Source organism: Pelobates fuscus, chromosome 1 (genome assembly GCF_036172605.1).
Source record: "Pelobates fuscus isolate aPelFus1 chromosome 1, aPelFus1.pri, whole genome shotgun sequence".
NCBI classification, from domain to species: Eukaryota; Metazoa; Chordata; class Amphibia; order Anura; family Pelobatidae; genus Pelobates; species Pelobates fuscus.
The window spans coordinates 468,898,480-468,924,023 of NC_086317.1; the positions used below are offsets into that span (position 1 = coordinate 468,898,480).

The 25,544-nt window shown below is 37.9% G+C and overlaps 1 protein-coding gene across 3 annotated transcripts in view; it reads right to left on the reverse strand.

The window, feature by feature from the left end:
• Nucleotides 1–25,544, reverse strand: part of DLG2 (discs large MAGUK scaffold protein 2) — a 1,308,393-nt gene that overhangs the window by 1,012,392 nt on the left and 270,457 nt on the right. Inside the window, exon 1 of one of the 3 annotated variants that reach the window (XM_063431329.1) lies at nucleotides 11,315–11,592. The exons of the other annotated variants lie outside the window; for them this stretch is intronic. Within the exon in view, the coding sequence (XP_063287399.1) occupies nucleotides 11,315–11,344 (30 nt within the window). The 5' untranslated portion in view covers nucleotides 11,345–11,592. Of the gene's footprint in view, nucleotides 1–11,314; nucleotides 11,593–25,544 lie in introns of those variants that run through there. 3 annotated transcript variants of the gene reach the window in all.

The following is a 25,544-nucleotide window of genomic DNA, read 5'->3' on the forward strand; positions in this document are numbered from 1 at the left end:
ACATGTATCGCCTTGTGTGTGCTCTGGCAATTCTATTATCTCCCTGACTTACACACAGAGAACACGATCAGGCTACAGGTGCAAGATCCCACAGAATGCTTTGAAAGGCAAACTTATTACCTCATTTGGATTCCACTGCCCCCTGTACACTGATGGCACCCAGATATATCTCTCCTCCCCGGACCTCTCCCCTGCTGTCCTGCAACGTGTCACTGCTTGCCCTTCTTCCATCTCTGACTGGATGTCCTCCCGCTTTCTGGAACTCAATCTCTCTAAAACTGAGCTCCATGTCTTTTCTCCTCCTATTACTGATCCTCCTCTTTTGCTCTCCCTTCAAGTTAGTGGTATCCACATCAGTCCATCCTTGCAAGCACGCTGTCTTGGTGTCATACTTGATTCTGGTCTCACCTTTAAGTCTCATATCCAGTATGTTGCCAAATTCTGAAGATTCCATCTTAAAAACATAGCCTGCATCTGCCCATTTCTTATGCAAGAAGCTACCAAAGGAGCTTGTCCATGCTCTAGTAATTTCCTGCATGAATTACTGTAACCCTCTCCTAATTGGTCTTCCCAAAAGCCATATTGCCCCGCTACAGTCTGTAATGAATGCTGCCCCCAGACTGATTTTCCTCTCTAGTCGGTCCTCTCACACCTCACCCCTCTGTCAATCTTTACATTGGCTTCCTGTATCCTATAGGGGTCAATTCAAAGTGGTAACCCATACCTATAAAGCATTGACCAATTCTAGCCCTTCTTATATCTCTTCAAAGATCCATAGGTATGCCCCTTCTCGGTCTCTCCGCTCTGCCCAGGACCTCCTCCTGTCCGCTGCTCACAACTGTATGGTCAACTCACACTTGCAGGACTTCTGGAATAGCCTGCCTACCGCCATCAGACTCTCCCCTAGTCTTCAATCATTTAAGAAGTGCCTTAAAACCCATCTCTTTATGAAAGCGTATGACCTCCCAGAGTAACCTCTACCTTACATACCTGTCTCTTGCACTCTCCTAAAGGGCAGCACTTTACTCTCTCCTCCAGCTCTGCTTCACTCCCACTTTATTTGAATGCTATTTCCTGCTCTAATGTTTTTTATACCCCACCTCCTATAGACTGTAAGCTCGTTTGAGCAGGGTCCTCTTCAACCTATCGTTCTTGTAAGTTTTCTTGTAATTGTCCTATTTATAGTTAAATCCCTCCTTTCATAATATTGTAAAGTGCTACGGAATCTGTTGGCGCTCTATAAATGATAATAATAATAATGGTATACACAGATCAGTCACAGCATTAAAATCACCTGCTAGATATCGTGTTGGTCCCCCTTGTCCTGTCAAACCAGCTGTGATGCATCGAGGCATGGACTTCACAAGACTTTTGAACGTGTCTTGTCCAGGACCCAAGGTTTCCCAGCAGAACATTGCCCAGAGCGTAATATTGTCTACACCAACTGCATTCTTCCCATAGTGCATCCTGCTGCCAACACTAACCCAAGTAAATAATGCACATGCCCCTGGTCATCCAGCTGATCTAAAACAAAATGTGATTGATTTTTGAGCTACGGTAGCTCTTCTGTGTGATGGACCAAAAGATCTAGCTTTTATTTCCCTTGTGCATCAGTGAGACATAGGCGCCCATGACCCTGATGCAGGTTCACTGGTTGTCCTTTCATGCACCACTGTTGGTAGGTACTAACCACTGCATTCTGGGAACACCCCACAAGACGTGCTGTTTTGGAGATGCTCTGACCCAATTGTCTAGTCATCACTTTTTGGCCCTTTATAAAGTCACTCAGATGTTTCCATTTGCCAATGTTCCTGCTTCCAACATATTGCTGCCTAATATATCCCATGTCCTGACAGGTGCCATTGTAATGATATAATCAATGTTTGTCACTTCACCTGTCGGTGGTTTTAATGTTGTGGCTGACCAGTGTATGTGCATTAATTAATTGTAACAAATTTGCCATTCTATCTGACTCAGATTTAGGGTGGTGAATCCTGTCAAGGTGTCAGTATTAACCTTTATTACGGTATTTTAAAATGCTCTAGCTCCCTAAGATATTAATAGGTTCCAGTCTGATTAACATAAAATACCAGAAATGCAAACATGCAATGCAGGTGTCAACCATTTAAAATAGTAAATGCGTTCACAGGCTCCACAGCCCACAGTCCTGGCTCTGTGTTAGCATGCAGTGATACACTTTTAGAGGGATAAAACACCTTATCGGTGAATAGATGCCTGCTTCCAAAAAATTCAAATCTTTAATTTAGTATACATGATATGCAAATTAAAGCAAGAAGCAAACCACTATAAATCATATAAATGATCTTTGCTAAAAAGTAAAAAAAAAAAAAGACAATATGTTTTATCTGGTCTTACAGTCTCTCCTAGTTTGTGTTAATCACATTGTTTGAAATAGTCTACAACAGCAACTTTTGTTTCTGTTTATGCAGCCCTAGCTAAACCCCCCCTGACTGTGACTGAAACAGCCTGCATAAAAATAATGGTTTCACTTTCAATAGGATGTAACTTACTTTAAAAGTTTTTTATCTCCTGCTCTGTAAATTTAATTTTAATTACATACAGGAGACTCCTGCAGGATCTAGTAAGCTATTAACAGAGCAGTAGATACGACATTTTAAATTAAACATAATTTGCAATAAAGGAAGTGTAAACATTACATGACCCTATACAGGAAGTGTTTAGGAAAGCTTTGTAAGTTACATGCAGGGAGGTGTGGCTAGAGCTGCTTAAACAAAGGGATTTAACTCCTAAATGGCAGAGAATTGATCAGTGAGACTGCAGTGGCATGGTCTATACATCAAAACTGCTTCATAAAGCATACAATTTTAGTTTGTTTTGGTTCACTCAAAATTAGTTGGAATATCGATCCGGTTTGAACAGCAAATCAATAATTTTTTGTTAATTTAACAAATTTGGTTGCTCATTATTCCCTAATGGGGAATGAATGAATCCAAAATATGCAAAAGGTAACAACGACCGCCCTTAAAAGAGGATATTTAAAGTGGTAGTTTAGGAAATTGTTATTAAAGAAAATGTGTTGAAATAATCCCATAGGGAACTCTAAAATATTGATAAAGATAACACGAATTTTTATATTTCAATAGGAAACAGATTATAAATTTCTATACGCCATTAAAAAACATTTATATTAAAGGGTTACTGCAACCCTTTTTTCATGGCTTTTATTTTTAACCAATAATACCCTATTGCCCATTATTCTTTAGGGTTCCGCTATAACACTAAAATAAGGATGTAAATTAACCTTAATTCACCTGAAATCCAGCACCAGGTGATGCTTTCGGAGCAATTTTCAACTCTCCTTCTGACCCCATCTTGCCCCAGGTAAGTTGTCAAACAGTTCTAATTTGTCTGCTTACCATGGAAAGGTGCCTAGGCCCCCTTGACACCATAACCACTTCGGTAAGCTGTAATAAGTATGTGCTCGGAATATTCCTTTAATAGCTGTTGTCTGTCATGACTTACCCATCATTAGTAGAAAATTAATGGCAGGAAAAGATTTGCAAACCCCTGGATTGTTAGTGAACTCTTTGAGATGTCTGTCTAACAATGTATGCAGTTGAATAAGAACATTAGTTTGCGTGTTGCTGGTAGACGCAGTTTGGGTTCTTCTAGTATTTTGACTTTGAAGAAGCTCAAATCACATGAATAGTCAATAGTCAGTGTAGAAATCAAAGTAAATCTGTAGATTTCACAAACTTTTTCCTTCAACTATAGATGCTTGACAAACAAGGTAAAGCACTGAAAATAGAATGTTAGTTCAAGTGATAGTAATTTGCCAAGTGCAACGTTCTGATCAAACTGCACGATTCATAAAGTGCCACAATGTAATTTTTTATATGACAGTTGCCCTTTAAATTATAATATAGTCACTCAAGAGGAACAAATCAATTAAATGGGCTTTATTAACAAGTAATAGGTCTCTGGATAAAGACAAGTATTAGACACATACTTCAAACTGTATCAAGCAATAAAGAAATTAAGAGCAGCCGAGCATGGAACAGAAAACGCAGAGTCAGCTTCGCTGGACGTCGTATCTGACATCCATTCTCTCTGTACATCGACTGGTTATCTTTTTTGGAAGATTACTTATATTAGCGGTGACGTCCCGTTGTTTAAGTGGACGCTTCCCTACATGAGGTGTATGAAGTGTCATTCTAATATTATGCGTAACTATTAATTAAGCATTTCAGATAACCTTATTAGAAAGGGATATAATTGTTATTCTATCAGCAGTTCCACCAAGAAAAATCAGAATAGTCACTGTGGACAAATTGACTTAGAAAGTCTGCGAGTGATAGCTCGTGTCTGGCCTCCCTTCTCCCTATCCTAACCGCTATTTATTTTGTCTTCTGCTCTAACATTTCTTCCTTATTTCCCTCCTCACTCACTCTCCCCCTCCCTTTCCTGTCTTAGATGAGATGCCTTTGAATGGACCTCCGTGTCCTCCTGTGATGTCACAAGGGCGTGTGCCAAGCACATGCGTGAGCTGCACACGGCACTGGTAAGTAAAACTTTTTTTCAAAAAGTTTGTTTAGCCTTTCTGGGTGGAAGGGGAAAAGTATAATAGGGCATTATTCCAACAACAAAAATGTGTATCCACTTGCAATTTTATTGGTCATGTATTGAATGGAAGATGACACATGATATTGATCCCAGTCCCCGATTTAATATTTTTGGAATAGCTTCTCAAATGATTGGTTTTTTTTTTCTTCAAATAACTTCTTTTCAAAATAGTAAAATATCAGAAAATATATAAAATAATCTAAAAAATATTACAATATTAAAATATTTTTCAAAATCATAAATCAATTTTAAAAATGTTGCGATGGGTATTTCATTGCCTCCGCCCCCCCATCCCTGAAATATATTTCCTTTCTATATTAGGGGGATCACATGGTTGTTAATGATAGATTCATAAAAGATTTACATATTTTTATTTTAACTCTTTCATTTTTTTTTATACACAAGCTGTTTTTCTGGAAAAGGCATCCCACCCCAAAAGCCAAGTCAACGTATTGCACTAGCACTCGAAATGGGCAAAATGTTAAAAACTGAAAGAAAGAAATTTCGTGTTGGAAGTTTTTTTTAATGCATTATTGAATGAGGCCCAGTGTGTTGAGTAATGAGTGTGTCACAATGTTGCTTTATAAAAGAACACATTACCATGGCAACTGAGAAATTACCATGGCAACAAGTTCATTCATAAGTAACATTGTATGAAATCAATGTGGTTCAGTTGGAAGGAGACATTCCCGATTACGAAGTGTAGTACCTACAGGCATCATGAACGTGTAAAACAACTTTTTTCCTTTACTTTAAAAAAAGAAGTAAACATTAATAATTTACTAGTGTACAAAAATAACCATGTCGGCTAAAGAATTACATACATACATATTCCTTCTAAAAGATAAAATGTACTTGTTGGACTCACAGGGAAAACAAAAAAATACTTAATTGATAGTCCCAACGTAACTGATTTCCAGATATAATGTCTCCAAATCTGCGTTGAAAAGACATACTACTCTGCTAGTGGTCCCTCATCTAAGGGGAACCATGATATCCACGTTTTAGTGCGTTTTCAAGCAAATGGCACCAAATAATCTTTCATATACTTTTAATAACTGTGCACGTTTGCCTAAAAGAAAAACAAACTTGTTTTCCTGGCACTGTAGCTTCTCCTTCTGTCAAGGTCCACCCCCGTGGTGCAGAAGGGGTTTATAAGCTCAGCTCCACCCACGCTCCTCCCCCGCCGACGTCTGCTGGCGTGGGAGACCTAATGCGCATGCACAGCAAGGCCGCGCTCGCATAAGGATATCCCTATAGAAATGCTTTCCTATGGGGATTCCAGCCATGCTGGAGGTCCTCATGCATAAATAATAATGGACTGCTCTATCTGCTACTTAAGTAATTTAGCAGACTGGCAATATTGTGAATAAATCCCGTATTTACGGTGTATTTAATTAGCTTTTTTTGCATACATTTGGCTTAGTCAATTTATTGAATTCAAACCAGCATCACAAGTTAGGATGGGTGTTTTGCTTCACGCCCTGAGAATTTTTTCCCTGCTGTAGTGGCTCAGATAAGCACACTGATAAATACCATTTTAGGGTAACTTTTCTCCGATAATGATCATTTAACATGACAAGATCTAGTAAATCAAACTGTATATTTAGATTTTCTCCTAATGCTGCACACATGCTTTATATCTCAGTTTAGGAATATAGCGGACAACATAGATTAGCAATCTGTGTAGATGCTGATATAAGTATTAAAGCATGCAGTTTATTCTTTTCTTTATTGTTTATTATAAAATGTATTTATTGAAACCGAGAGTCCGAGTGGGAGGTATGGATGGATGGACGAATGGACGAATGGACACTGGTAAGTAAAACGGATGAATAGACAAAGAGACAGAGTCGTATGTGTCTTATCATTTTAGTAAACCTATGATTATTCTAGAAAGAGAAAATAAAATGAACAGGAAACAACAGAAGCAACACTGGATGAAGAGTTACAAAGTGTCTGCTTTTTTCCCTCAGTTACCAATTATATGGCCCTACCGAATACCCAGTGACATATGACACACACGATGAGCGTTAGGGGGTGGTGGTTGTGATAATTCTTTCTGTATGCGACTCCTATGGATATTTTCCCTGCAGTCAGGATTTGCTGCAGTCTGTTTCCGTCTGTGTTATCTAGCTGAAGATTAAGTAATATTCCAGTAGCATACTTGTCTGGGCTATGGCTGTACCAAGCATTTATTTATAGAGCAAATTGTCAAGTGTACCTTTTTCATGCCATCAAAGACAACACTGCCAAAATAGAAAGTTCTGCTCGATGGTTCTTAGTAGATGCCTGTTCCTGAATGTTAATGAAATACATGCAAGTTTTTACCAGTTTCGCACTACAATAACTACATTCATGCCTATGGGCCAATCAGATTAAAGGATACAAGGAAACTACTATAGCCCCAGGGGTAGCATGCTTGATATTAGAGAATTCCTCTAGTTCTATATTTTGAAATCCCTATATGCCAAGTTATTAAAATGTATATTTACCTTTAGGGCTCATCTTTTTATGACTTATATGACTTATTTTTATGTATTTGTATTCACTTTTGTATCACACGGCCATGTTACAATGCTTCCGCCCACCCCATATATTACCACCCCATGTGTTCCCTATTAAGGGTTAATAAGTATGTAGGGCTACAGAAAAATACCCCTTACTGTCTCAATAGAGATTTTACCTTTTAGCTGAAAGAAACAAGGTGAATTGTTAGTGCTCAACTCACCTAAGAGGTTTTGCCTTGATGTGGCAGGTGAACCTACCCATTAATGGCCAATGGAGTAATACTAACATTACCTCCACTTTACAAAAAAAAAAAGTTTATTAACAAAACTGAATTATACCCACTGTAGAATAGAACCAAACTGTACTCAATGACACTTGTAGAGTGGATTGTTCCTTTTCTGGGTTTGATCACACAAACAGGATTTCTTAGAGCGGGGAACAACACCATTAGGTTTGGAAGAGTTTTGTGACTTTACCAGACTAAGTCATACCAGTAGGTAACCCTAACAGCTTTAAAGAAAAAAAACCCTATGAAATATAAAAGCACTTCATTATACACACAACTTCCTATGATTAAGCATTTCTAAAGAACAATATACATGGAGCAATTTTTAATTGGTTATGTCCCTTCTTTATTCTCCTCTGCACCCTTTTTGGTTTGGCCAACATTATATCAACATAGTTTAATTATTTTGCCAACATCACGCCATCAAAGCCCAAGCCTTAATTACAACAGGCAAGCCAAGTCTGAAAAATGCAAGATCTCCTTTTCCGTTCAGGGATAGGCCAACAATTAGCCAATATATTTAAAGTAATACTATAGTGCCAGGAATACAAAACTGTAGCTTCCTCTGCCACTTTCTCTCCCCCCCCCCCTCTCAAACCCCCCTCCTCTGTAAATAAATGCCGCTGGGTCCAATGCCGCTGGGTCCTGGCTCCGCCCCCTCTGCCGACTAGTGGCACGCATTAGACCTCCCCATAGTAAAGCACTGCATCAATGCTATCCTATGGGGAAAAATCTGGCACTAGAGGTCCTCATGCAGAGCGTGAGGACGTCCAGTGTCAGACACTGGACCAAAGATCTGTTTCGATACAGGATGCCCTCTAGTGGCTTAGAGCTGCAATGTATACAATGCACTAGGTGCAACAGGGACACTGTACTCAGACTACTTCAATTAGCTGAAGTGGTCTGGGTGCCCACAGTGTCACTTTAATACTATTTTTCTGTATCTCCAATACATTCAGTAATTTAACAAGATCAGTGATAGACTGGTATAACTACCGCAGATAGAATAAAGGCAAGTATACAATACAACCAGTTAACAGTGCGGTATTGAACATATATAATTTCTCTGATACATAAGCATGCATTACTGCACTTACGGCTCATGGGGCAGCAAAGCTGCTCAAACACCAAAGTGCACTAGTGGTAAGTGTGCTTTTATTTACCCCCAAAGCTTTACTCAACTCTCTGGAAGTGACAGATACTCTTTAAAAGTTGTGATGCTTTTCTTTTCTTTTACATTTTTGCCAACATAGAAGTGCTTTCCCCCTATGTTTACTATCATATTACTTTATACCAACCAGTTGTGGCAATGGTGAGCTAAGAGAATGTCTACATCCAATGATAAAGTGTGTATCACAATGGGAGAGTGCACAATATGAAATGAGAGACACTTTTGGGCTTACAATCTCATTATAAACATATAGTCTTTTTGTGATGTTCAGACTCCCAGAATACTGATATGATGCAACCATGGACATCCGAGAACTTGGATTGAGTGATTGTATGCATTTACTGACATTCAAAAATCTGTAGGTTGTTTTTTTTGGGGGGGGAGTATCCATTCATACAAGCGAAGGCTAGTTCTCTGGAAACCGACCTCTGAGAGGTGCCAAGGTGCTCAGTGGATGATTTTTATATGACACACCATATCTAAAAAAAACAATCATTGCTCAGGAGCAGAGAAGGATCCCAGGGGGACCTGGGCAGGTTACCAGATTTGGGCCCCTTACTTTCTTCACTTAGGGATGGATAAAAGTGGATAAGCAAAGTCGTGGTTCTGGGCCTTTGTCTACCCCAGGGCCGTAACAGCCACCTAGAAAAAGTTTATTATTTCCACTGATTAGTTAATTATGGCCCATCACTGAGCTTCACTGAGTAACATAGTGACAGCACAACGGAGGATTACATTTTGTAGAGTAAATTACTTACAACAACAACTTAGAAAAATTGAAAGGACAATATTTGCACCCAGATCACTTCACCTCATTGAAGTGGTCTGGGTGCAGTGCCCCAGTTCCCTTAACCTTGCAAGTAAAAACATTGCAGTTTCAGAGAAACAGCAATGGTTTCCTTGCAAGGTTAATACTGCCACTGGTGGCATTTGCCCACTAAAGGCACTTTTTGCTGTTTCACTAGAGGCTCTTCTGCTTCACGGTGTTACACGAGGATGTCCAGCTTCTTCTAAATCCACACAGGCAAGTATTAATATAATGCTTTCCTTTGGGTATGGCCGACTAAGCGCAGCCCGCATGTGCATTAGGTTCCCTCTGGCGATGACAGTTTTGCATTCCTAACAATATAGTGTTCATTTAAGGGTAAAAATTGTATTTGTACATTAAACTGGGAGTTGGGTATAACTAACAAAGGAATTGTATATGGGGATAACTGACAAGGTAATTGTATATGAAACAAAAAAAAAATCTAATCCAATTCCCTTGCCATTTATTCTCTACATCTAATTTAATGTATAAACCCCAAAATATTTAGGGCAATGTGCCTCATCGAACTGTCATCACTGTAGTCGATGTGTAGTTGAAACTTTATATTCAATATAAAACTTGGCAAATTATTGCAAAATGTATGAAAAGTATCATCCACTAACAGGCAGATTTATTTTTAGCTGGGGAAAAAAAAAATCAAAAACAAAAGAATCGATTCTAAACAATGCATTTTACTAATGTGACAACAAAATGCAAAATCTGCAATACAGGTAATTCTCCCAATTGATACATACCGGTGGATAGCTATGATAGATAGATAGATAGATAGATAGAGACAGACAGACAGACAGAGATCTAATATAGAAGGTAGACAACTGTTGTAGGAATACATTTCCCAGAATTCCCTGCCAGTTCATGAGAATTCAAGAGAATATGGTCCAATGACAGGAAGAGGTTAGCCACACCTGACATCAGAGCACATGGTCATTTTCCAAAGAAAGTATTTTAGAACAAAAAACAGAACTGAGGAAGAGAATTGTGAATGTTGGGCCAATTTTGAATTCTTTTCTTTATTATTATTATTTATTTTTTTTAAGATACATTTTCAAATAAAGCTGTTCACAATTCCCTTGTCAATGCTCACAATACTTGGCTTAGCAAATACACCCCAAAGCTCAAAGTACAACACCATGTAACATCCATACTGAGCATAACCTGAGAAACACTTAGTTAGGAAACCCATGAGAAACACTTTCATTTCCATGATATCATAATACGAAAGCTTCACATTGAGTTTGTTCTTTGCCATAAACATGTTTTATTAGTTATATTAAACGCACAGTGTGCAGCATTATACAAACATATAAACATATGATCTGTGATATGTGTGTGAAAAAAACCACAATACCTGTACTCTGTAAAATTTAATTTTTCCCATCTATAGATTTATACAACAACGATAACATATTTCTTCAGTGTTTACACACTTTTTACCCTGTGCTTTACAGTGAGCTCCATGGCCGTAGTTAAGATACCTGTAAGCATCTATTGAGAGATTTCTGTATTTACCAAACAAAAGCAGAATTCACTTTGCCTGCTTTTCTGAAATAAAATCTTTTAAGCGGAAAAAACAAAACAAAAAACACACAGACAAAAAAACCACCAGGTTAAAGAATTGTCATGCTTAAAAAAAAAAAAATACAATTTAAGAAATCTAAAAAATAAAAAAAAAATCTAGCCTCCCCTGTGCAGAGATCTTGTTGCAGGAATCACAACAGAATAAATTGCTTATGAGAAAACGTACAATATGCTGCATGTTGTAACGGAACTAAATAGCTTTCACAGGGGGAAACTTGTCAATGGCTTGGCAGACGGAATTGCTCTGCACTCACAAAACACACAGGCTGCTTCATCGCAATCACAGAACGACTACGATGCAGAATACATCCGATTTTCTATTTTTCCTACCTACCTTGGTTGTAACGATACACAGGCAATCCATTCTGCGAAGGCTCCGATGGAGTCAATGAAAACCATATGCAACTCGACACCTACTCTTCGTGATGAGACGAAAGAAAGAAAAAAAAAAACCAGGAGAACAATACGGAAGAATCTTGCAGCTGCTGAGGCCGATTTTGCAGAAGGGCCCCCTTAATAAGAAATCCGTGTCCTCGCTCACAATGCTAAAGGCTGGCTTTGGTAGTCACAGGTATCTGACAATCCGCTAGTGCTGATGATAGGAATCAAAACTTCCATGTGGTTTCCCAGGCGTGTTTGCTGCATGACTCAAGACTACTTTCTTTTTTTTTTTTTTTTTCTTTTTTTTTTTTTTGCAAAGTGTACCTTTAGATCAATGCAATAAGATGCTGAGATTTGATTAAAGGAAAAAAAAAAACAGCTTTAAAAAACTGATTTTAAATCTGTAGCTGGGCTCTTCCGTATACTGTAGTGCTACATCATTCTACAGATATTTCCGCTGCCAAGTTTTTGTTTTTTTCGTTCTTTCTTTCTGCCTTTTGATTAGATTCTCATTTACCCAGAGCAGCAACAGGACACCAGACTGAAAAGGGTCCCAGCCAGCTCCCACGGCCCTTCTCACACTCTATACCTATTTACTAACAATATCATATCTGTGAGATCAAGCTGACTGAAGCACACAGTTTGTCTTTTACACCAACTGGCCTTTTTTTTTTCCAGAAAAAGAAGCATACTTTACTCAAAACATGTCTTGTTTGGAGACAGGCTTCTGCTAAGAGCACACACCATCTGTTTAAAGATGTGTATAAACCGGGTATTGCAAACAGAAAAAATGGTAAATCAATACAGTTAACTTGTAACAATGTGGTCCTGTAATTAAGCTTGTGAAAGATATTGTCTAAAAAATGTAATCATATGCTGTTTAGAATAAACACATCCAGATATTATACACAGATCAATATACGGATCATGATTGCTTAATAATCATACTTAAAGGGTTACATTAAATCTTTGAAGGTGGGGGGAGGGGGCTTTTCAGTGTAATATGCCCTTTTGGACACTGTGCAAAAAAAATTATTTTTACTTAATTTAAATCCAGCACCAAGCGAAGCTCCCAGAGCTGACTTCCTCGCCCCCTCCAACATCACTGGGGCCTCGCATGGTCCAATCAAAGGCTTGTGATTAGACCTATTGCAGGCTCAGAGTGAATCCACGCGGTCTGGGCCAGGAAAGTGAGGGAGGGAGGCGGAAGGAGTGAGGAAGGTTTTTTGTTGTTGATTTTTTTAAACCTGCCTGCAATGGAGGGAGGTGGGAGGGAGCACACACTGAGAGGGTGTGAAGGTGGGAGGTGAATGCTATCTTCCTCCTGCAGACTCTGACAAGACTCAAACTATGCACAGAATTGACATTGACAGTTCTGGGCTGCCAATGTCACATGTGCTGAGGGTGCAACTAGCCCCCAGCACACAAGTGCAAATATCTCAAGTTGAATCACAGCACATAGAGACTGCTACAGCCATGACCACTTCAAATCGCTGAAGTTGTCATGGTGATTGGAGTAACCCAGGCTATCGTATACTAACACTTCCTCGATTTAAAGGAATACATCAGCATTAGTTTGATATTCCTAACTTATTAGCAGACCAGCCACTCCTCTGCTGACTCCCCACAAAATAATGTTGACTATTAATTGCTATTCGTAAATTAATAAACAAAACTTTAAAAAATCTATATGTTTTATTTTTTTTCAGCTTTGCTTCTGTTTTTTAAAAGTTACCCGGATTTGACTTTTTAATTTTGTATGTTTTAGACTTGAAAAATAATAATTCCTTACTTCTCGACAGCTTGAACCCTGTGGAGGCAGCCCAGTTACTGGGTTGAAGTGCAAAATCCCCCTAAAAATGTTATAAGCTAGTCAAAGTGTGTCAAGGGCACACCCCTATACCAGCGGAATCTAATCCTGTCCTGATTTCATACCTCCCAGTAATGGGAAGTATATTTGTCTTAGTATAAATGTTTTTAACACTACAAACATGTTCCTATCATACAAAGCTTCACATCATGCAAATGGAATTTCTGCTAAAATAACTTGAAACAATTCAATGACGTTTGTAAGGTGCCAGGGTGTCCTATGCTCCATCTTATCTTAAGAAGTTGAACCTTTTATGGTCAGACAACCATATTCTATGGCTGTTACAATCCTGTTCTTTTCAAATCACAAGCCATGTCACTAGCCATGTTCCTATTAGGGCACCAACAAAGCTAAACCTAAAGATGGCCGAAACGATAGTCCTTGGTTGCTGTATCTCTCGTGCATTTCGGTTCTGGACTGCCTTTATGGGTAGGATTAGACTGATGTGCCTTGGAATTGGTTCTCCTTGCAATGACACAAGTGAGAAAACAGTATTGTGAGACCTGAGCATGGCCTATCCGAAGGGCAATCTAATGAGTTTCTCTAAGCTTTTGCCCATTCTCAAAGTTCTCACATTCTCTGTTTTTGTTACAATGCTAAACCAAATCCTGGTCCTCCCAGGTCTCAAGCTATGCCATTTGTACTATGTCTGGCAAGTCACAGACCAGGACACTAGTCTTCATGTTGAGTCTCGGCTGGGGGGCGAAGGTGCATAGTGATAGAAAAAGCAGGAACATTTTCAAATGCCATATTCACCACATCTCCATCTGAACTGCACTAGTCTGCTGCATCATAGAGACCAGAAGGAAGGGAAGAATGGAGAAAAAATCTAGTGCCATTATTGTCAAATAAAAGACTATGCCATTAGTTCCTCCCCTGTCTACTCAAATACCATACCACTAGGCCTGTTTCTGCTAAAATACAGACAATGACACTTTTTCAATCCTTTCAGATTACAGATTAAGCCATTGTCCGGTCAAGCAAGTTCCCTTCTCCGGTCAAATTGGCGAATAGACCATGCTTCTGGCAAACAGTTATGTTTCTGATGAGACATACTTTATGCCTCTAGTCCTGTCCTTGTAAGGCCATCAGGTCCCACCACTAGTCCAGATTTTGTACTCTATACATTTCTACAGGTAACAAAGTTACACCAGTCACCAACAGTCCTAAACTCACCATCCATGTCTGTATGTAAATAAATTATCCATCTTTTATCCCAACTGTATTTAATCCTTCAAACCAAAACCATCTAAAAAATAGGACATCAAGCACGTAAGAAAAACAATATATATAATCCCTATTTTATTATTGCCCATAATATATGTATTTAACAATGAAAGAACCTTATATGCTCTGTTGCATTTAACATAAATCATTGTACATGTACCTTGTGTTACCAGAAAGGTCACATTTACAATAGATTTTTTTTTTGTTATAAGGTGTATATAGATCAAAAGAAAACTAGCGTTTAGTGTCCTTAAAGTGACTACTGTATCAAGAGAAGGGTTGGCAATGGTTTCATTTAAAAGTTTGCAGACAGCTATGGTGGAGATCAGTGCTCCTCAGACCTAAATCTTGGCTGTCAATCAAGACACTGGTCCTAATGATACGCTGTTAAATGAAGCCACCTAAATATAAAAATTGACAGCTCATTTTCGCTATAGACTGTGTAAAATCACTGGCCCAGAGGATCAGCTTGGCCATTTATAAAGCCCTTAGATATATTATATACCCAAACAATGTTACAGTGTCTAACAATAAAATAAAATACACAACAAACACAAACGAAATAGAAAAGCTGGAAAAGCACTCCAAATAAGCTTTATTATCAGTTTGTGTATTTTAGCGGATATTTTGCAGGTTTCATTTTCAAATCATCCTCAGTTCTTCAAATAGTAACGTTATTATACTATTAAAAGTAAATATTTTATTGTTTATTTTTATTCATTTTTTTTTCTACATCCCAGTATCCCAGTTGTGGAGAGTTTGGAATGTGACTAACACACTAGGACACCAATCCCAAAACTTTGACATTCCAGTTGCTGTTGGGAACATTCATCTGGGCACTAGCTAGGCACTTGCAGTGTGTCAATGGTTATAGCAATTACTTTACAAATTTACACAATTACACCCGAACTGTCATTTTCGACCATGTGCCATTTCTTCACGGACACAACAGATTTATCAATATTTCTGACACTTTTTCCAACAGAAAAGTTCTTGAATTTACTATGAAGATATGTGCCACTTTTTAGATCACTTTCATAAATATCCTACATTTGTTTTCCTCTTTCTCTCTCTATGGTCTTGCTCAGGTAACCATTAGCAATTCTTTGGAATGGACTAAATTTAAAATGGAAGCTCTCAGTCCTGGCATAAATATACATTTCATACATTTTCATACATTTCTACATTTCATTTCATGTTTCAAACCACCCAGGTACATATTTGTTAATATAGGAGATAAGTAAATAAAATATTGAAAATACTGTGAATGACTGTTTCCCTGTAAAAAAAAAGACTCAAGGCACCATAACCACTGCAGCTCACTGTACTTGTTATTGTGTCAGGAGTGCCCTGGGATCACACATTTTCAAATTTCTGACTTGTAACATAGGGACTGCTGGTCGCTGTTACCCCCTCCTCTAGTAGCATTAGAAATCCGGAAGCTCCTAAACAGGAACTTCTGTTATCTCTCCTCCGTTAAGCTCTACTTAAACCTAAAATATCTAGATTTAGGGTAAAGGTTGAGGCTAGAGTAAATCTAAACCAGAGATGAAGATCGAGTATCTGATCAACCAGAATTCAGATGAATTGCAATTTGTTTGAAAGCAAATGCATACTTCTAGGAGGTATTGAGAAAAGGTCCTGCATGACCTAATGTAAAGTACAACTGGGACAACTGACAGAGAGGTGGTGGAATGAAAGTTAAATAATTTGTGGTGGTAGGGTTCATGATGCAGAAAGCTGGTTGTGTGCCCAGCCTTATTGGGTAATGGAGGCTCATTGAGAGTCACCTTTACTCCAGTTCTGGATTTCACCATTTAAATACAAGTCTTTTATTAATATCATCATTGGCATTTATATAGCACCAATGTATTCCGCAGAACATCACAATGTTGTAAAGGGAGGAATTTAACACAAATAAGTGTTGCTAGGGTCATAAAATACCTGGGACTTGGCACAAAACAAAATTTGGTGAGCTCCTCAAAGCCCCACACCTGGTCCATCACAAATCCTACCCCTTAATAGCAACAGTATAGGACGTTCAACACATTCACGGATGCATACATAATGAAAAACACTCACAGCTTGATACTTACACACACACAACATTTACAGATGCATACATAAACAAAAGATCTCATAGGGAGACCAAAACATTGTTCACTTCCTCGACCTAATAATACTGCGGGAATATGAAGTTGTTGTGTGTCTATACCCGTTGTATTTTCCATAAATGAGTTTTAGAGATTGCTGTCTCTGGTGTGGTGCAAGAACTGGGACATCAGAAGGTGTCCTTTTTCTTTTTGATGTATACGTAAAGACATAGGTACACAGGCACACACATAGACACAGGCACGTACACAGACACAAGTGCACACACTCCAAAATAGACACATAAACACAGGCACACAAATACTGCCACAAGCAGGCATACACAGACACAGGCATACAAAGACACAGAAGCACACTTTTTTAAAATTTTTCCATTCTTACCCACCTGGTTGTGCTCAAGAGTGGAAGGCAGGCAGCAGACAACAGCCAGTTAACTCTTACACGGCTGGCTGTAAACTTTCATTGAACAAAATTGCATAGCTTTGCCTCCATCATGCCCACTCCCTCCTGGTCTTCATGTTGAGTCTAGGCTGGGGTCAAAAGTGCATAGTGATAGAGATGCGAGAACATTTTTGAGTGTCATATTCTCCACATCTCTACCTGAACTGTCCTAGTCTGCTGCAACATAGAGACCAAGAGAGAGAGCAGAATGGAGAAAAAAAATAGCATATTTGGGCCTTCACATCCCTCCCTCCCATCCCACCCCCACCTCAAAAAGATTTGGGGCTACAGAGACCCTATTCAGGGCTCTATATTACCAGCTCCCCCCAGCGACCCGCCAGAGACAAACTATTTACATTTTGACAGGTTAATGAGGACCCTGCTCAAATGAGCTTGCCATCTAGTGGATGGTGTGTATAAAAACACAATAGGATGGGCAGTGTGGGGGAATGGCAACCAAGTGACAGAATGGGCAAGTAGCAGAATTGGAAGGTGAGAGTGAAGTGGAGAATGGATCCACTAACTGAGTTGAGAAAGTAGGTTAAAGTTTTGAAAAATTACAGATATCACAGAAGGCATCACATCTATTCTGAAGAGATGGGTTTTAATGGACTTTTTAAATGATGGAAGGCTTTGGGAGGGACATGGAATGGTTAACTGCAGAGTAGAGTGGCCACGAATGGGTGTATATATGAATTAATTAAAAATAAAATATATATATATACATATATCGATAACTATTGTGGGAGGTAGAGTTGTTGAGAATTTGGTTGGTAAGAGTTAATATTTGTATTTTTCTTCTATTTGGTACAGGAAGTTAATGTAACGATTGACATGAGTTGTGACTAGTGAGAGGAGCGATGGGAGAGAAAAATAAGCTTGGCAGCAGCATTTATTATAAACAGTAAATGGACAGTGTGGGTCCTGGAGAGACCAATATAGGAGAGAATTACAGTAGTCAGTGCGAGAAAGTGCAAGAGTAAGAGCAAGTTCCTTAGCAGAGTTTTGCAAGAGAAAGAGGCAGATGTGGAGAATGTTTATAAGGTGTTATTGGCAGGATTTGGCGACAGACTGGATGTGATGTGTAAAGGGGAGGCCAGGATCAAAGATAACACCAAGGCAGCGAGCTGCTAGGATGGGCTGATCCGAGCAACAGCGTAGAATAAGTGTTTTAGGGAGGGAAGGTTTTAGAAAGATTAAATATGAAAGAGTGACAACATCCTATCGGGGACAGAATAAAGCCAATTGGTGACGCATTCGAGAACAGGGGAAGAGAGTGCAGGGGAGAGGTATGCTTGAATGTTCTTCCTTGTGCAACTCTTGTCAATTATCTACCATCTAGGAGTTAAATCACTTTTGCTTCTGTTAATGCAGCCCTAGCCACACCTTCCCTTGCTGAGACTCACACAGCCTGCATAAAAAAAAATAGTTTCCCTTTCAGTCAGATGTTTACTTACTTTAGAAATGTTTATCTACTACTCTATAAATTTTACTTTTAGCATGCACAGGAGGTTCTTGCAAGGACTGGAAGGCTTTTAATAGTGCAGGAGATAAGACATTCTAAATTAATCTAAATTAAGGCTGTGCATTAAAGAAAGTTAAAACACTAGATCTCTCATTTCAGGAAGTGTTTAGGAAGGCTGAGTAAGTCATATGCAGGGTGGTGTGACTAGGGCTGTATAAACAAACTGATTTAACTCCGAAATGGCAGAGAATAAAGCAATGAGACTGCAGGGGCATAATCGATACACCAAAACTGCTACATTAAGCTAAAGTTGGGGTGTTAGAGAGGTTTAGAGACTGAACGTGCAATGAAATGGAGCGTATTGCCAGCTACAAGTGTGGGAGAGGTAGCCCACTGGGATAGCATGAGGGAGAAAACAATAGAAAGAGACTTTGAGGATCTTGAGGTCAAACGATGGCTAATTAGATTGCAGTAGTCCCCATGAATAAAAAGAAATGTAAATTGTGCCTTCTTTCCTACTAGCAAATTAGAAAGAAACCTTTGTAGGCCAAACATCACAGCTAAATTCTAGCATCCAATGAGAGGCAAGGTGAAGAGTCTGAGTATGTTGAGTAAATTTCTTTAAAGGCTATTATAACAGCCAGCACTGATCTGTTTAGCATAATGTACCTGGGCATTATATTTATATATATATATATAATAATTTTTTTTCATTTGAGTGTCATTTTTAGGGATCCTTGTATCCCGCAACATTTTTCTAAAGGATGAACGAACAAAGGCTAAATTAAAGATGTGAAAATGTAATAAACATTGCAGGTGTCTCTGAATAAGAATCCTATCAAGAAATTACTGTTTCTTGTGTTTCGAGTTCTACACCTCATGTTCAAATAAACGTTCTATTTTTCGAATTAAGTTTAGTTAGATTTTAGTCGTGTATTTTAGCAAGCCAGCACATATCGCCGTACACACACCTGTTTTGCTGTGTCAACTTGCTAATTCTCTTAAGCAGAAATATCACTATTTTCTAATTACCTGATATACAAAATGATTTATACAAACCAGAAGACAAATTATGCAATCACTCCTAATCGGCGTTCCCGAGTTTGCAGCTTATAACTCAATTACCAGCATTCCGAAAAATGGGTTCAATGGCAGAAAGTCTCTATTTCATTGCGCTGCTGCTATTATTTTCACCTAATCGGCAATAATATTTTATGAGTAATATTAAGACTTAATAAAATACTAAAGCGTTAGGCATGCAAACCTGTATTCCTACCACTTTAGTGTCTATGTCCCAATTTAAAACCAGGCCCCCTCTGTGTTTGCTGTATAAAATAATGAAATTAACATTTTACGTACCTTTTTCCAGTGTTGAGGCTCACTTAGTGCTGTTTAATTCTCAACCTATTGCAACATTATGCCTCCTCCGTCGATGTCCAGTCCAATGCTTTGGGGATCCGATGCACATCGAGTGTCAGTCAGTATGCTAGCCACTAGAGGAGGATTTAGCCCTGCACTGAAACCATTACAATTTCTTAAAAACTGCAATGTTTTAAATGTTAGAGTTACAAGGACAGGGACACTGCACCGCTTGGTGACACAAAGTGGCCTGGGTTACGTCAGTGGTTTAGTGGTTTAACAACTAGGTAAAATTAAAACAAGCTACATGATAAACATGTCCATCATATACAGTAAAAGGTTAAGGAATTTATTTGAATAAGAAATGTTTAGTTCCGATTGACACAAAATATCTTCTTGCCGAGACACCAAATTAATAGAGAGATCTTTTCACCAGTGTACGAAATTATTCAGACAGTTAATTGACAGGTTACTTTTTGTCTCCATGGTAACCCAACTTTGTGAGAATACAGGTGTTCACATTATTAAACGCCCAGCTTCCAAGTTCTCTGTCTCCCTGCCCCCTGTCGAACACAGGAGAACTTATGGCATTCAAATGATGTTGCTATGTTAATGATATTCTCCAAATGTTTAAGTGTCAGTGCTGAAAGGTCTCCCTTAAATGTTGTTTAAAAAGAGAATAGTGGGATTTTATATTTTGTTATATATATATATATATATATATATATATATATATATATTTTTTTTTTTTTTTTTTTTTAAAGTGCTAAATCTTTGTACCACCTCCACAGTGGTGGATATGAAAGTATCAAGATTTAATACTGTCTTTGGCGTTGTTGCAAAAATTAAAAATATACTTTATATCCACAGTTCAATGTTCCTTAAAGGATACTGCAGGCAGGGTGGATTAAAAAATAGTTTTATTTCACTTGGTTAAAAACCTGATAATACACTATGGCACATATAAAAAATAGTGGTTTAAGAAATATTGAAATAACCACTAAAAAGTCCGGTACATGCAGATAAGCAGTGTGTAGGTAAAGAAGGTTTACCACTCCGTCGGAGCAGCTGGATAAGTCCCAAATCCTTTCCACAAGTCGCAGTATTGGAGTCCGAAACAGAGGGACGCTGTAACTTTACACCACTGGGAGATTCCGCTGGTACCGGTACATGATCGGGAATGAAGGCCTTTTTCCTCAGCTCACCCACGCGTTTTGCCCATGCTCAGTGGGCTTTGTCAAGATAATGAGGTGTCCTTCTGTTATTCTATATATACCTTGCACAATTGTAGTGCCAGTTATTTTCTATTAAAGGTGCAGATGCCCTTCTGTGGCATGGCTTTTTATGTAACGGCCAGCTTAAGTCAGTACAATTAGAAGATTTATATAAGATCTGAGTACATGTAGTTAAATATACAGTTTTTATACAACAGCTTTAAAAACATTATATGTATACAGCATATTACGCAATAAATAATTATAATCAGAGCAATGCAAATAGGATCTTGGCGATCAACAGTTATAGTTGTTTGAAGTATTCAAAAAAGATTGTATTCAAAAAAAGATTGTGAACATGATTATCTGAGAAACAGATAATTCAATTAGCATTTGATTACTGATTATATTTTAATTAAAAACCACTACTATATTAATACCAATCTGTATAAAATTAAATACCAGGAAAAAGGAATATAGTGTTTAGCAGCTTAAAATACATTTTATTGAAGATATACAGTTTTTATTGTAATTTTTTTTCACTTTTACATTGTTGCGCTTTTATTGATTGTATTATTTTGACTATATTCTCCATATGATCACTTAAAATCACTTAGCTTAAGCCAGTAATTTACAAGTTAAAATAATATAATAAAATAATAATTAGATTTGGTTAAGTTCGACGTTCCTCGTATTTGGAAACTCTGATATCGAAGATATTTCGTTTTATCTATTTACATTTATTTAGGCATAAGAAGTGCAGCAAGTGGTTTAGATATTCATGTCACGTTTACATCTGGAGGTGAAGTTTTTTCTCGCAACAGGAACTGTGGATTTAAGCATAAATATGATAATCATACCATCGTTAGGCGTTTTACAGTGGCTTTCTAATGAACGTCGCACTTGTGTGAGATTCAATAAAATTAAGGATTTCATTTAATGTATTTCGTGCAACGTTTGGTAAATGTCTACCACCAATAATAGATACTGCTACCTCCATGGTGCCAGAGTTAGCTTAGTCTTCATGGTACTATGGAAATATCCCTAAAGTTTAATACTTCTCAATACTTGTGGGCAATGTTGTCCATCTTTTTGCTTACCACGCTGTTAAAAACAGCTTTATACTTTTAATTATACTGTCCTAATTTACAATTCTCAGCCAGAGCGTATGGTAGCCTGATCTTCTGCCATTCAAAGTTTGTATACCCTAAAATAAAAAAATAAAAAAAACACAATATACACTTCCAAAAACATTTAAATAAAATCGGAAAAATACAATAAGAAAAAACCTGAGCGCTGATAGCTGGCTTCAAAACAAACTTACAGTGCTAAATATTGAGTTCATTTCTCTAAGTTAGGATAAGATAATGCCAATTTGATTATATGGATTGATTCAGTTAATCAAACATAGTCTACTGCCCACATATATTTACAGGAATTGGGGGTAGTTTTAAATAGTGTTACAGGAGGAACTGAGAATCTCCTTGGTAAGAGGACATAGTCTTAAATTAGAGGGACAAAGGTTTAAAAATAATACCAGGAAGTATTACTTTACTGAGAGTATAGTGGATGCATGGAATAGCCTTCCAGCTGAAGTGGTAGAGGTTAACACAGTAAAGGAGTTTAAGCATGCGTGGGATAGGCATAAGGCTATCCTAACTAAAAGATAAGGCCAGGGACTAATGAAAGTATTTAGAAAATTTGGCAGACTAGGTGGGCCAAATGGTTCTTATCTGCCATCACATTCTATGTTTCTATGTTTCAAGAGGAAGCCTGTGGACCAGTAGAAACCAGTAGATTGGGCATCCTTTAGAATAAACATTTTATTGTACTGTGTCAGTAATACTGGGGATATCAGCATTCCCTACTGTAAAGTTAACCCGTTTGCTAAAGGGTTGATAAACATTGATAAACCTATGAATGCCATACAACAATTGTACCATTTTAAGTTAGTTTCTTCAAAGAAAATGATTTAATCTAAACAAGATAAATGTATTAGGTGTGATTCTCCAAGCTAGCCCTTGGATTGTATGTATGGGAATATTTGTAGAATGTAGAATTTTGTAAATCCAGTGTGCTTTTCAGAGCCCAGAGAATACCTCTGTTGGTGGTTTTCAGAAAATGCGTTGGTTCCTATTGTAATAGTATTGTAGCAAAACAGAGATGGACAGCTATCGAAGCTAAGCTGCGTTAACAAAGCCTACACTCTTTTAGATCATTGCTCCAGTAAATCTTCTGTTCTGAAATGCAAGAACAAATTCACAGACATCGGCTTGAACATACTGTCATATTCCTGTTCAAATATCCATGCCACAATATCTAACAAACAATGCTAACTCCACGAATCAAAGGCCTTTGACAGCATTCAACCATCTTTTCATTTAATTCACTCTTGGTGAAATCGTAATAAAAAGAAAATAATAAAAATGTTTATCTTTACTTACCGGTACATGAATTAAATTGAATACACATAAGAAATAACCCTGTAACCCAGGGGAATATTACAAATTGTGAAAGTTTTGTTATATTTTTTAATACTTTGAAGAAATATTTTTCTTACTCGATTTTAACATAATGTTTTAAGTTAAGCTATCTTTGATTTCCATATGCGAATAAAACACTGATATAGAGAGATACCTTTAATTGTCACATATATAAATTGAATTTTTGTCCCTAATTACTGTGACACTACGGGCACAGTTTAATTTCATTCTTTATCTCATAAAGATAGAGAGAGCTATTCTTGAGGGTTGAATTAGTGAATGTGTTATATACATTTCACCTATCATTTGAATAGATTTGATTGATGATTGTCTCTGAAATGTTGTTAAAAACTCTGTTATCAACAATAAGGCTCTTTGGAAACAACTTACAAAATGTATATTACCATTAACAAACACAATTCTTCTAGACTTGTGAAATAAACCTTTAAAACTATTTGTTTTCACTCAAGCACAAGCCCCCCTTAAAAATCAAACTGAGTTGTTACACATGTGTGGGTCAATATTAAAAGTATGTAGCGAAAATTAGTATTTTTTTTTAAATCATATCTTTAGTAAACAAATCTATTTGTTTAATTATACAGTTCTTGAGCACAATCTGTCAATACGTTGATACTATTTTGTTTTTCAACTTAAATTGAACCATACCTGCTTCATTGGAGTGAGCCTTTCCATTAACACATACAATGGTTTAAGTGTACCATTCTACAGTAATTGGCATACGCTAGCTAAGTGAGGTCCCATAACTCTCTTAAAAGTATTAGGCTCTAGGTGGGTTATGTATTACTGGTAATAGAGGGGAAGAAAATGAGGATAACTCAATTTTGCTACAGTGACATGCCAAACTCGAAGTGTGGCAAACGTCAGAGGGTGGATTGCAGAAGTAGCCAACCAATCTAGTACTCCAATTGATCTCCCAATCTGACCCATCTCTATCTTCTTCTACAGTATGGAAGTCTTCAGATTGGACCACTCCAACCATCGAGTGGCCTATTAGTATTTAAAATCCGACAGAGACAGACTTCCCCTAGGCTTTGACAGTGTCAGCATGTCATAACATAGACGTGGCTTGCACTTACACCAAATATACTGAATTATCACATGATGAAGTGGTTTGAAAAGGTGTTGGGAATTGCTACCGTCAGTGTCTAAAATAGAGCAAGCACGGAAGTAGGTTCATCTTGACCACTCCATCTCTGCTAAACCAGGAGAGGTGCAGCAGTGCCCAGTCATCCATGTTATGACTAAATGTATCGAGCATGAGCCTAAAAGTAGCAGAAAACAATTGGTTGAGATATTTCATGATCCACATGCCAAGCTATCTAAATGAGGAATCTGACCAAGTTAATGGGAAGCTCTGTCTAAGGACAGATTAAGGATTGTAGACCTTGAGTAGTTGATGCGTAAATTAGCAATGGTCACGTAAGTGTCAAATTCCTTCATAAAGTTGGGCAACATGATCTCGGATTAGCTCAGGGTTTATCACAGCATATTTCTTCTTGGGCAAAATACTCCAGGTTAACTTCAATATTAGAGACGATCATGTAGAAACTCAATCACTGGTACAGAGACAAAAAATTAATTCTTGAATGTAAAGAGAATTTCAGCAATGCTTCCAGATTAACTGCTCTGTCCTTGAAATTTCTTCTGTATTCCCTTTTCTCACTTTAGTAAATAACCCTGTTTATTTTCCATCTATAAAATTCACACATTTGAGCCCATTCCAACTGTCATATTTGTGCCAGGACTGTCCCATATTGTGGGCCCTTGTGTCCCCCATTTCTGGTGCAGAATATCAGTGGTGGAGCCCTACAGCCCACAGGTTCACACTAGCCACAGCCTGCCCCCCACTGCAATCCATGGAAGCCACCTTCCACTCACAATGTTGTCTAGGTAGCTATAAATATATATTTTCTTTATTTATGTGTGTGTCAGTATGTGTGTCGGATGAGGGTACATATATACTTTCTGCATTGCACACATGTACGCAAACC